This window comes from Anomalospiza imberbis, chromosome 1 (assembly GCF_031753505.1).
Source record: "Anomalospiza imberbis isolate Cuckoo-Finch-1a 21T00152 chromosome 1, ASM3175350v1, whole genome shotgun sequence".
NCBI lineage: Eukaryota > Metazoa > Chordata > Aves > Passeriformes > Viduidae > Anomalospiza > Anomalospiza imberbis.
This window is the reverse complement of record NC_089681.1, coordinates 107,210,875-107,224,155: the sequence shown is the minus strand read 5'-3', so window position 1 is coordinate 107,224,155 and position 13,281 is coordinate 107,210,875. Positions and strand designations below refer to the sequence as shown.

Below are 13,281 nucleotides of genomic sequence, written 5' to 3'. Positions count from 1 at the left end.
ATGATTCTCTCTGAGGCCAGTGAGAGCCAACAAGGTAGCTGTTTGCTCTCTGCCAGGCAGCCAGAGCCATCTGTCACATGACAATAAGCAAGCATCAATTTCAAAAGTCCATTTGTTTTTGTGACAGTTTTCACAATTTTATGGAAATCTAGCCATTATATAAAGCATAATTTTCCTCAGAAATGGGTGTTTTATAGACTTATATCCCTGTTCAGTCATTTACATTCCTAGTTGCATTTTACATGAAGCATAAATATACTGATCCTTTTTCCCCTAATAACAAAAATCTTCAGAGCATTTTTCTGGGTTTTGGCAGGAGGAGGGTGGTTTTGTTTTTATCCTGTATATGCAAGACCGACTGTGTTTGGTACTTAAGGAAGACCTCAAGGTGTCTGAGTTTTAGGTGTCCCTGAAAATCAAGTCTGTAGGGCCTACAAAGAAACTGATGTTTGGTGCTTTAATTAAAATCATAGTTCAGAATTATTTTTCTAACACGATTTTGCTACTCTTTTTAATCTTTACAAATGAGTTTTTCGTAATCTGTGTTAATTCTTAATTTAACTCATCATATTCCTGCTTTTCTTGGAATGATAAATCTAACTTAGCAAGCCAAGTTGTAGAGATGTGTAATTGTTGGAGTCTTGTGTTCAAGTCCAGATTATGACAAATGTGAGCATGAGCCATCTAATTTAGTTTCATCCTTCATGGAAGTTGATCAATGAGGTTCAGCTCAGGGACAGTTAGGGATTTTGCATACTAGATCAAACTTGAATTGCACAGACAACTTGGACAGATCTGTTCACATCACTCTGCCTTCATCAAGGCACAGTAGTCTTTTATCTTTATGAGGAGCATTTTAAAGCAGGACAAGGAACAATGTCACGCTGTAGGTATCATTTTATTTGGAGGCTGTATGCATTAAACTTCAAATTCCTAACTGAGACTTCTAGGCTGCTCCTAGGGGTTTGACCAGTTCACCCGAGCATCACTGCGTGGCTGTTCAAGGGTTTGTGTCCTTAGACATAACAGCATTTATTAAATTGGCAATTGCTTGGTTGCTTGCATACTTCTCCTGTATGGTAATTGCCATTTAAAGTTCAGCACTTTCCAATATGTTCTGGGTGTCACTGGCTCTCCTTATAGTAAGAAGATGAGTTATCTGTGGTAATGATTCTTACCCTTGAAAGTGTATAAATGCTTGAAATTATTTGAATTGTGAAAGCATGTATGGTGGGCTGACCTTGGTTGGATGCAGGTGCCCACCATGCTGCTTTATCACTCCCCAGCTGGACAGGGGAGAGAAAATAAGATGGAAAACCAATCATAGTTTGAGATAAGGCAGTTCACTGAAGCAAAAGCAAAGGTTTGCATGCACACAAATGTGTGAATGAAAGATCTCAATTTATCTGTACTAGATGAACATGAAAAGAACACGTATGTGAAAGTAAAGAAGGTCATCCCTAACCAATGGAGCACATCAATGAAAGTTTGATATATCTTCAAAAAACCTTTGCAATTAGACTACTTTGTGATTTTACAGGGAGACATAAATGTCGACAGATGTTGAAATGTGAGGATCTAATTCACAGATTGAATTATTAGGCCATAAAAGACAGTATCACTGGAAAAAGAGTTATAGGAATCAACACTTAAGAAGTATTGGGAGTTACTTGTCAGAAGCTATTTTAGGAGAAAATCTGGTTAGAGAAAGACTGTGAAGGATGTTTGAACATAAGAGATTCAGAGAATTATTAACTTGAGGGGAATCTAGATGTGCAATGAGTCTTTGTGTTGTTTTAGTGTTTGTTCATAACTATTTTTAGTTTACTTTACTCCACGACAACCAGGAGTCTCTATAACAGCTCCTAAAAGAACAAAAATGTAGGATCTGAACTGTGGTAATAAAAAATTCTTCCAGTGGATTTCCCTGTTTCTTTTAGAAGGAGGAAGTTACAAGAGACTACCAGGGTGAGGTATACCTGGGAGGTGGTGGGCTCACCAATTCTGGCAAGGTGAGGACAGGGACCTGTTGGGAAGCTGCAGGAAGAGGGATGAAGGGCTTGCAAGTGTTGTGTAAGCTTAGTATGTGTTCCAATTTGGCTAAAGCTGATATTTGGGGCCAGCTGGGATCATTGTTTGGACAGAGCAAAATTGGTCTGAAATAGTACCTCAGGGAGTCATTGGCATGCAGGTGACAGATGAACCTGTGTTTGCAGATGAGATCACCAGCAACAGGATAGCAAGTGCTTATTTCCAGTGCCATATTGATGTTGGGCTGGGTTCTGAACATGAACTTGTCAACACTGCAGCCCTATGTGGAAGTCTCCTGTAGCACCTTTGAGCCATGTTTTGCCAGACAGAACTGCAGTTTACTTTTGCTAATAAAGCTGTTGTGGTCAGCTGGTTGTGTAATGGATGTAAAGAGGTTGCCCTGTCCAGTTCTGTTAAGTCTAAAATATTTTAAACTCACTCATTAAAGAGGGTGGAAACTGCAATAATGGATATTTTCTGGGTTACAGAGACATTCCTGAAAGTGAGCTGAGAACAGCAGTTGCAATAAAATCAAACTTTAAAAATCAAACATGACAGAGAGTACCTTCTGTTCAATAATTACCCTGCAGTTTTATGAATCTTCACTTATGTTCAGACAATGCCCCTTAGAGTTGGTAATTTTACAACAATCACAGAGCATGCCTCTGTGTGTAAAATGTATGTGCTGAAGGGCAGAGAATAGCCTCAAAGTGAATAGGTGTCAAGAAACATCCAAAATCAATTAACAATTACCTATCGTGTGGGAGACATTGCTTGTCAGTCTGTGAATAGTCCTCAAGCCAGTGTGGCGCTCAGACTGCCGGGAAACTGGGACAGTTCCAAGTTACCCGCAGGAATGGCTTTGAACTTAGAATAAACCTCCACACGCATATACAAATTAGAAGAAAACAAAGCACCTCAAATGAAATCATGGCCTTATCAAAATCAAAAGGTGTTTGCTGACTTCAGTGGAACAAGAATTTTATCCATAAAGAGAAAAAAAAACATTCTTGAACTCTAAAATCAGAGCTAAGCTGTCTGATGTAGTGTGGGGTTATTTTTTTTTTTTTTTTTTGGTCACAGATACCTGCTTGTTTTCACATGTATTTGCAGGATCTAAAGGCCACAAAGTCTTTGTAATTGTGTGTCTGCGATCCCTGACTGCAATATGCTTGCCAAAGCACACCTGGAACACTCATGCTTTTGTAAGTTTCATTTCTTGTTTTTATGGTCCAGCAGCATTGCTCAGGCCTGTTCAAATGACTTGGCAATTAGTAACATAAATATAACTTGTCTGACTTGATTTGTTCTTCCCACACACACATTCTGTGTCTCTCTCCAGCTGGAACCATGTGTAGAGAGAAGAGTAGCAAGGAAGCAATGCTATGAAAGTTTTTATCCTTTTAGAATGAGCTCTCCTACACTATGGAGACCAAAAATAACTTGTGGCCATCCTAGTGAGCATATGATGTCCCTGTAAGCATACTGCTTTTGGATGTTCCTCTGCTACACCAGCCCATCCTGGCTAGAGTAACCATTAATTTTCATTAAACAACCTGTAAATTGGTTGCACCTTAGTGCTTTAGAGGGTCCTGTCCCACAGACCTCCTGGGAGCACTTGTAACTAATCTCAGATTAAATACCTCACAAAAGACCACTGTATATATCTGGGATTTTCATTGCTAGTTCTAGTTGTTTTGCTTTTGTATTTTAGAAAGTTGCTGCCACAGATGTAAAATTGCCCTAATAGCTAGATTGCTTCCCTGGTAAATGGGAATTCATTTTCAACTTCTCCTACCTGGAGAGCCATGTTGCCAATTGACTCCCTGCCAAGTCCCCATGTTATTCACTCCCTGTGTGGGAGCAATCCAAACCTCCCTGCCTCTCCCCATCCAGTGGAAACCCTGCTGTGGCAACAAAATGTGACTCTCACTTGCCTAGAAAAGGGGAGAGGACTACAGGAGAGCCCAGGACCCCGTAGCCTGCTGTGGAGGCACTGAGAAAAGGTATTGTGGTCTGTGCTGTCTGGACTGGAAGCTTTCACTGGCTGTGTTAGCAACCTGAGCTCCAGAGATGAGAGTGAATTTGGGTAACTTCATTCTCAGCACCAGGTTTCCATGCCCTTCGGAAGCAGCACTCCCCATGCACTGTGCAGGTATCTGGGCCTCTGCTTGGGATTCCTCTTTGGGGACTGATATCAAATGTCATCATCACAGCCTCCACTTGATAGGCTCCAAATGCTTTATTGGGTCTGGCACTTCAGTACACAAAGGTAAGGCTACGTTACTTTGTAAGAGTAGTGCAGGCCTTTAGATGTGAGAGATCCACCTGACCCATCATGGGAAACAATGAGTTCATTTATTATAATCCTCTGGGCACTGCCAGCTTAGTGTGTATCTTTGGAGAGCAATTTATAACGAAATAAATGCATATATTTAGTAAGTCCACAGTCAATGGATCTGTTAGCTTTAGTTCACTTGCGTGAGTCCCGATTGCAGTATTTCCTGAGTTATTGTGCTCCTCTGTTGGGAAGGAATAGCTGCATATTTCTGGCCCCATCATCATGAGTAGTCAATAATAAACCAAGTGACATGATTTATTTGATTACTGCAGTGCTTGTGAATAGTTCAGCATTGACAGTCTGGGAGGAGAAGTACCATTGGATGATGCCCTGGGATAGGTATAAGATGGGTCACAACACTAGAGGGTTTTCCCCTCCAGCCCAGGCATTGTGCCTCATTTCTGAAGTTACTATCCCATTGACTTATTTGCTGGGCTGTCACATCAGCTATAGCAATATTTTTAACACCATTATATTTCTTGACATTTGTTCCTTAAAAAATGGGAATAAGGTCACACTAAGCAGCTGTGAATAGCCATCAACTTTCAGTCACCACCAGCCTGGATGACATTTGAAACAGTAGCTTTGGTTGGGGATGAAAGGCTCTGTGTCCTACTGACAGTGCCTTCAGCCAGTCAAAGATGGAAATAGGAATGAGAAGTCTGAGATGCACATTTAAAATTGCAGGAACAGCACTTACTGTGAAGACATTAATTGAAAGAGTGTCTAGAGGGCAATAGGAGCATTCTCAATTCTTTAATGTTTATTAGTCTGGAAACCTAATTTTTAGTATTATATTTCATGTCCTACATAGAGTCCCAGTTAGTCCATAGAAAAAATGTATTGCTGATTGTTTTTATTGCAGTATTAGCTGAAGGTACAAGTTCCATTCACAGAAAAGCTTCCAACAAGGGATAAATGATACTTTATTCACAGCAAGTGTCAATATTCAAGTTATGCTGACATTGAACCTGTGAGGATCTGGTAGTTCTAATAAACCAGCCCACAGCAGCTTCTGCCTTACCCATGTGGCTGGTCTCAGACTGTGCCAGTAAAGCTGAGCAAGAACTGAGTACCTGTAATTAGCTTAATTATATTAAATTTTGATGAAAATGTCGGGAAGCATTGCTTTATGAGGTTAAAATATGTGTGTTTGGGAAAGACAAAGAAACAGTTTGTGAGAAAGCGGTATGTTTTGAGGTGCCTTGCTTGTATCTGTGTATACAGGCAAGGTAGTAGCTTGTTGAGCAAATGGTGAACATCCCCAGCAGTCGTTTCTTTAAGAAGATGATAGTTGAAGCAGAATATGCTTCCAAGACCTTTCTTCAACTAAAAAAAAGTTTCAAATATAAAGCTCCTTATTTTGCATTATTTTCTAGTTTACTTCACAGACATCAAGTTTATGGTTCACTTGAAACCTCAACAAAGAAGAGTTTCTTCCTCTTAAAAATGGTGAGAGAGTAGTTTGCTGCCAAGTAGTTTACTTTCTCTCCATTGTAAATTACAAAATGTGACTTAGGACTAATCAGAGAAAGCAATTCAACATTATGAAACCAACCTTAACAGAAGTAATTTGCCCTTAAGTTTCTAGATTTTCTTGAAATTTGCATTGCAAAAATCCCTACTTAGAGTAAGAATGCAAAACTCCTCAGTTTATTAGTGAAGTAGATATAATATAAAACATTTCCATTGGAACAACTTTTCTTGCACTCATCTTTAGCAGCACCATAATATCTGAGTAGTTTCCTGGAGTTTTTTGGAAATACCGATTATTACGTATCGACCATGATATTCCTTATGGCTCACCCTTGTTTAACAGGATTGAGGAGAGGAGAGCTGCTGAATGGCTGTGGGCATAATAAAGAGAAGTAATTTTGAAATTCTTGTTAAATTGCCATGAGTGTACAACTAAACTGAGTTTTAATTACATTTTTAATCAAAGGAATAACTATTGATTATGTCATTGAATCTGTGTTGCAGCCAGCCCTAACAAACAGCAATATTACAAGAGGTCATTAAATTAGTTGTTAAAATTCCAAATGAATGAGAACTAGAACTGGTGTGGATAAAAGGTGCAGCAATGGTGGGTAGAAGAAAAAGATAACCAAGTGAAAAATACATTAATTTCTCAAATTTTTGCAAATGGTAGTTTTATGTCCTGTCATAATTTATTATAATCTATGGAACAAAAGGAAGATGAAACTGGAACAGTTTTTAAGTAAGAAACACAAGTAGATTTTCATCTTGAAAGTGAACAGTGATTCAGATACTATTTCTCACAAGCTCCTGTGAAGCAGGATGTAATCTGTCGTGTGCAAGAGACCTTCAAATTGCTCAGGGAGCAATCAGATCTACTCAGACTGAGATAAAGAGCAAATAAGAGCCAGTGATCAGAGCATGGAAGTGCTGACAAAACCCATAGGCAGCTGTGGCTGAGCTGGCTCCTGGGTGCTGGCAGCTCACCCTGTATTCAACCTGCTAGCACTGAGTTGGTCCCCTCCCAGGCCCATGGAGTGGATGCCTGGTGGGGGATAGGAAGCATTTTTGTGGGCACTGGTGAGGAAGAGCTGGTGGGGAAGCCCCAGCCACCCACATAAATCTGTGCAACCCTGTTTGGTCTGGGCGAGTTCTCTGTGGGCATAGGTGGCACTGTCAACTGGACAGGTTGGTTCTTCACCAACACCTTTTGGCTTGGATGAAGCTGGTAGTTGGCACTCTCAAGAAAATGTGTTCTAAATTTGGGTTATACTTAATTTAAATGGACGGGAGGCAGCTCATGCTGATCCTTTCCCTCCTTGAGCTTCCACTTTTACTGCTGAAAGGATCTTACTGAAACATTTTGTTAGCTCGGGGAGTAGCCCCTGTGGATGGATACCATGAGAGCCCATTGCTTGTGGCTGAAAATTGCTCTGCACAGTGAAGTCTAATAGGGAGGTGATGAGATGATCTCATGGGTGTTTCTGTTTCAGTCTTTTACAATTTATGTGCATATAAAGCCATTTTAATCCTTCCTATTCAAATGCATTGTATGCACAGAAATGTGTTCTTAATAGTGACACAAGGCATGCTGCAGCATGGGCAGGCTTATAGTCAGACCCTGTGACTCAATTGGACTAAGTTATTGCTTGAAATAGATAATTTTAGAGTTAAACCTTTTTCTTCATACCAGATTTTATAGTTGAGCATATTTTGAATGTTCTCTGTATGATGTCATTGGCTGTTTAGTGAAGAGACCATGAAGATTGTACAAATGTCAGCACCCAAAACTTAAGATATAATGGAATGAGAGATATCTGTAACTGTTACCTGATCTGATAGTTTTATGGAGCAAGATTCAGTCCTAGTGACCTTCCCTCCTTGTGACCTCTTGGCTTTTTAAAGTGTGCAGGATAAACAAGGGGCATGAATGTGGAAAGTGCAAGGAATGTGGCAGTAGCTGGTGAGCTGCAGGAGTTGCAGGGAAATGTTTGGTTGAGGCATAACCATTCTTTAGGAACAGAAAGTAATGTCTTGTGGTGAAAGTACGTTTCACCCTGTGTTGCTCCTATTATACCTGGTGGTGTTCTCACATTCAGAACCCAGATTACAAAACATTTTCTGTGTCTAGCAGGTAACATATAGAGAAGACTGGATTTCTGAAATACAAACTGAGAGAATCAGATATAAACCTCGAGAGAGTAAAAAGGTTTAACCATCTGTAATCAGGATTTACCAATGATTTGTGCTTAGGTAATGGCATCACTGTTTTTTTTCCAACACACAGGATATGTTTTGGTTTATTTCAGGCAGGTCCCTGTTCCCTGTAAGTGCTAAACTACAGGATGTTACGATTATAGATGTAGCGACATTGTTGTTGCAGAATCACTGCTGATAAATTATGGTGGGATGGCAGCTGTAAATACAGCTTCTGTTGTGATTTAAGAGGGAGATGTGAAGGCATGTTGCCCAGATGCTGGATCAATGGTAAAGAGGGCCAGCCACAGCACGCTAAAGCTTACAAGTCCTTGCCAGATTTTGGGATTAGAAGTCATCGTTTCTAGCGTTAACTCCTCCGGTATCAAAATAATCAGCTGGTCTGGTCCTCCTCTTTTCCTTTCTCTTCAGCCAAGATTTATTTACCTTTGCAAGCAGGAACTGACACGCAAACCAGGTTTTTTTAGTAATTTTTTTGAGCTACAAGAGCTTTTCAGCAAGTTGCCAAGTATTCAGTGTCTGTTCAAGCTACGGTGCATGAGGCTTCATGTCGTGTTCCCTGTGACCTTCCTGTTCACCTGCTTAACCACCAGGAAATGTGTGGCTGTCTGGAGCTGTGTAGTTGTACTACTTAAGGCTGGAGAAACAATAAACCAGTCTTTGTGGGTTCATGTAATAATCTACACCAGCAGCAAAATCAGCTATAATCAGGATTAATTTGACACAAAAGGGCAAATAGCTTTGGTCACTCCACCCCCTGCTCTGTAGGTGACAGTCCTGTGCAGGTAACACTCCTAATGACTGATGAGGGGCGAGAAAAATTTCCATATGCAGTTGCCAGCTTTGCAGTGATTCAACCTGATTTCCACACACCCTGATCTGAAGGTTGGTAGAAGTTTGGTTACTTTTTCCCTGAAGTGAGAAATGAAAATAACTGTCTCCCCAAGATATCCCTGGGATTCAGACTAAATGGGGCTTGTATTTGCATTGATACTAAGGATGAAATCAGGACTGGCACACTGTGATATGTGAATTTGCACACATACAGGGACTCAGAATATGGGTGAATATTGTTAACTAAGCCAAGATATTTTAAATGGTCTCTGCCTAAAATTCAATAAAAGGGACTTTCTCATCAGTCTCTTCAATGTCACATTCCATTTACAATTGTAATAAATGCTGTAACTTGTTTCCTTCTCTCTTATCCCACAAAAATGACAGAGAAGAATCTTTTGCTAAGCCTTTGGTAAAGGTCCTTTATTTTTGTTCCAGATAACTTCAAACAAGAAGCACTTGGAGAGCCTGAAGAATGATGGCGCTGCTCTTATCCAGGCTCTAAAGAGCCTGGTCCAAACTGCCAGGTGAGTTCCCTCAGGCTTTCAGGAATTTCCAGGGCTGAGAGTGCTGCCTCCTCTTTTGTCTGCAATGATCTTCTGTAATTCTGTGCAGTAAGAGCTTCTCAGGTTTCTGTCCTTGGCCCCCCTCCCTGCACTGCTCTCCTCCAAAGTCCTTTCTGTCAGAGCCTGCGGCATACTTTGATCCCCAGCTGCTGCACAGTCCGGCTCAGTGTGTGAGTCAATTCTGTGAATTTTTTATTTTTAAATTTATTATTTTATTCTAAACCTTGGTCCCTCTGTCAGGGGCTCTTGGCAGAGTGGGCTGCATACACAATGCAACATTTGTGCCCTGCGTTAAGGTAGCTGTGGTTGATGCGCTTGAAAGCTGATTCCTTTCAAATGTTCAGCTGAAGAACAGAAATGCTTTTGTTTAAGAATACCTGCAGCTTCTGCAGAAGACACAAGACTTAGGGGCATGCCATGGCCTTCTCTGCAAGAACAGAGGTGCTAGTCCCAACAAATTGGCCAAAGTTTAGCTCATCTCCCATAGACTTTCCCTTATCTAATCCCCCTTAGACATATTAATGAATGAATGGCTGTTCTCTGCCTCTCAAAACAAATTTTATGCTTCTGCTGTGGGCTGTTGGGCTTCATTTCACTCCTGGCTGAACTAAAATTCATAGAGAAATTGTAGTTCCAAGGTCAGTTTTTGAAACACTAAGATAATCTTTGCAGTGCTCTTTGTCATCCCAAATGTGGGCTTTCAGGAAAACTGGCTCCTTGAGATTATGGCAGAGTGTACCATGTGTTGGAAGGAAGGGGGGATGTGGGCAGACATGGAGAGGAAAAGGGATGTGGCAAGGGCAAGGAGATGCACAGCGAGGACTAGCCAAACCTGTAGAGAGCAGTCAGCACCCCACTCACACACTCAGCTGCCGACTCACAGGGTTTTGTATGACACATTAAATTATCTCACTAAAATAAAATGTCAGCTCTCCCCAAGGGAGATACAGGCACCACCCTTGAAAATGAGAGTGGGGGAAGACAGGGTTTTCCTCTGTTAGAAACAACTTTCACTCTGTTTATAGCATTTCAGCATTAGATGCACCAGACAGCCCAGTCATTGTCTTTGACTTCTGCTTTTCTGGCTTCCTCAGTAGTCTGTTACAGTCTGTACGTTTCTGTATGCAGAAAAACACATGCTACAGAACCCAAATCAAGAGCACTCACCCTAATTTAACATAAGATGCTGAGTAGATAGAATTCCAGCTGATGCCATTGAGGACTGTTCTGATACAGTAAGGTGAGCCAGGTTCCTCTGCTGTGCCAAGCTCCTGCACTGTAACAGCCACAAGGGAGCCCCTCAGAACTCATGGATTTCCTTTCCCCTCCTCCCCTTCTTTAGGGAACACATGTCCCTATCCATTTGTCTCCAGAGGAGACTGAGAGGGACTGAGCCTGGTTCTTGGGGCTGTAATGGACTCAGACGTGCATAAATTGGCAGGCAGAGGAAGCCTGGAGTTAGGAAGTTTTATCAGACTTTATCAGACTTAGCTGAATGAACATTTATTTAGGGAAGGTGTAGATATTCTGCCTTCTTCTCAGATTTCCTTATGTGGCATTTTTCCCAAAATATTCCTTGTGACCTGATAAACTTGGTCTCCTCACCTGTGCTTTGAACATGGTAAAGGAGCCTCTCTGTATCTCCTGCAGAACTGGAAATATTTTAGAGGCAGCTACAGCTGAGATCCTGGATCTAAGCTGTCCTTGGGGTAGTACAAACTCCCAGGCCCTTCTACCCACATATTACCTACCACTGGTTTGAATTGCTTGAGGAGTGTTTTTGCTTTGCTCATTTCTTACAGACAGGTTTCTAATCTCTCCCTCTTCCTGTGTGTCAGAACGAAGTGTGTCCAGCCAAGCAGTGGAGTGCTAAGAGAAGGGCACTGGTTGGACTGAAAGCTGCTTTCAGTGCTCCCCTGCTGCCCTGTAGCAGCCATGGATTGCCAAACTCTCTCTCAGTGATGCTTCCTGAGCTATTTGGACAGGCAGTTTTAAGAATGACATGACCAACCCATTTTGCTTAGTAACCGCCTGGAATCAAATCCATGCTTTAAAATGTGGGATCATGGACATTTATTTTTCAGTAAAGGCAGTTGCTAAGATGAAGTTGTTTCAGATAACTGATTTAAACTGCTGCTTATTAAAATAGACATTGGCTTATGTAGTGTGAACTGATAATTTGGATTTTCTGGCTAGCTCTTTATTCCCAAAGTGTGGAGTACCAGTAGATACTGTCATTAGCAGCAATAAAGGAAGTTGCAGATTAATCTGCTGATGTCCTTTCTAAGCTATAGATGAGGGATGGGAATCCATAAAAAAAACTAAAACTACTTGATTCTGTGGACTAGGGATAATGTGTTAGAGCCTCTGTTCCAATGCTAGGAAAAAATGTGTTTCCAGAAGAAAAAATTAGGCAAAATATATATAATAAAACCTCAGGTGAGGAAGCAAAGGGCCCCAGTGCAGCGCTGTGTCTGGAGGGGCAGTTGCTCCCTCTTGCAGGAGGTGGGCAACACCTGGAGTAGAAGTGCCTGCCTATGCAGAGCAGCGCTGCAGGCAGTGGGCTGTGCGTGTGTGTGCAAATACATCTTTTTGCCAAGCTGGAAGTGTGTGTGTGAGGAGTCACAGGGTGTGTGATAAATTCTATCTGCTTTTTTTTTACATAGGAGGTTGAGTGAGGTAGCAGTTACTGGGAGTTTCAGCTGAGATTAATTTCTACTCAAGATTTGCTACAGGGCAATCACTGGTTATGTTACTGCTTAACAGAAAAGCAGGTAGAGAGTGCAGTTAATGGCTACTCAGAATTTTCTAGCATAGATAAAGGCAAATGTGGAATTTGAAGAAGACATTTTTTTCTCCTGAGGATGTCTAATAAATTTTACTGTTTTTAATTCCTAGCTCTCACGTTGATACTGCTGTTGCTTCCTTGGCACTTGAAATTCTGAGAGCGGTGGGACATGAAAATATCAAGACTCCCAAGTGAACAATTTTTGACCAGCATTCTGAAATGTGCAGGTTGTGTACCCTGCTCAGCACCTCAGTCCTGCAGGAACACCTTCAGATGAGCTGAACGTTTAGCAATCTGAGCTGCAGCATATGCAGAATTTGGGCTGGCTCAGGAAGGGAGGGAAGCTGGTTCAGGGGCAGGGAAGGGGGTTGGTTTGTTTTTTAAACCCCTGTAAGGATGAATTCTTGGTTACTAGTTTGCCTTGCTGGCATTACATGATGTAGCTCCAGTATTTGATAGTTTGAAAGTGTAAATTAAATGAATAGTAGAGTTACTTCACCATATAAAGTGTTTCACTATTTCAAGCTGCTGTTAGAAATGCTCATTTATCTTTTGGACAGGTGACTGCCTTGGCTGTTCATCTTAAAGGGTCACCTCATGCTTGTGACTGGCACTAGAAAATACCTTTTTAACAAGACAGACAATATTGTTCACCTCAAGCAACCAGTTCCAACCACTGAGATCACACAGAGGCTGTGTGTGTGGCATGTTGGATGATGGATGTTACCCGGGTTTCTACTCGGCAGCCTTTTTTGCCCCTCCTTTGCCTAGCACTGCACAGCTTAAGCTACACGGGTGAAGTGTTCTCAGCTGCCAACGCTCCTGGCTGCAGTTCTTTGAGAATAGGTGTGATGATGACCCTGGCAGTTTGTCAAACCCCCAGTAAAAGTTGGTACTCTAGAAAAGGTCCTCTAGAGCTTGCAGATCCCACAGAGCGTGGAAGTTAATTCTTCTCCGCATGTGCTGTGGTTGATGTCTGTCAGTCTGTCAGTGCACCCACCAAGCGCAGATGCCTGTGACAGCTGCTG

General features: G+C 41.5%; 1 protein-coding gene across 1 annotated transcript in view; it reads left to right on the top strand.

Moving 5' to 3' along the window:
• Nucleotides 1-12,777, top strand: part of ULK4 (unc-51 like kinase 4) — a 207,277-nt gene extending 194,500 nt beyond the window's left edge. The window contains exons 34-35 of the mRNA XM_068186673.1: nt 9,338-9,426; nt 12,364-12,777. Of these exons, the coding sequence (XP_068042774.1) occupies nt 9,338-9,426; nt 12,364-12,448 (174 nt within the window). The 3' untranslated portion in view covers nt 12,449-12,777. The remainder of the gene's footprint in view (nt 1-9,337; nt 9,427-12,363) is intronic.
• The last annotated feature ends 504 nt before the right edge of the window (nt 12,778-13,281 follow it).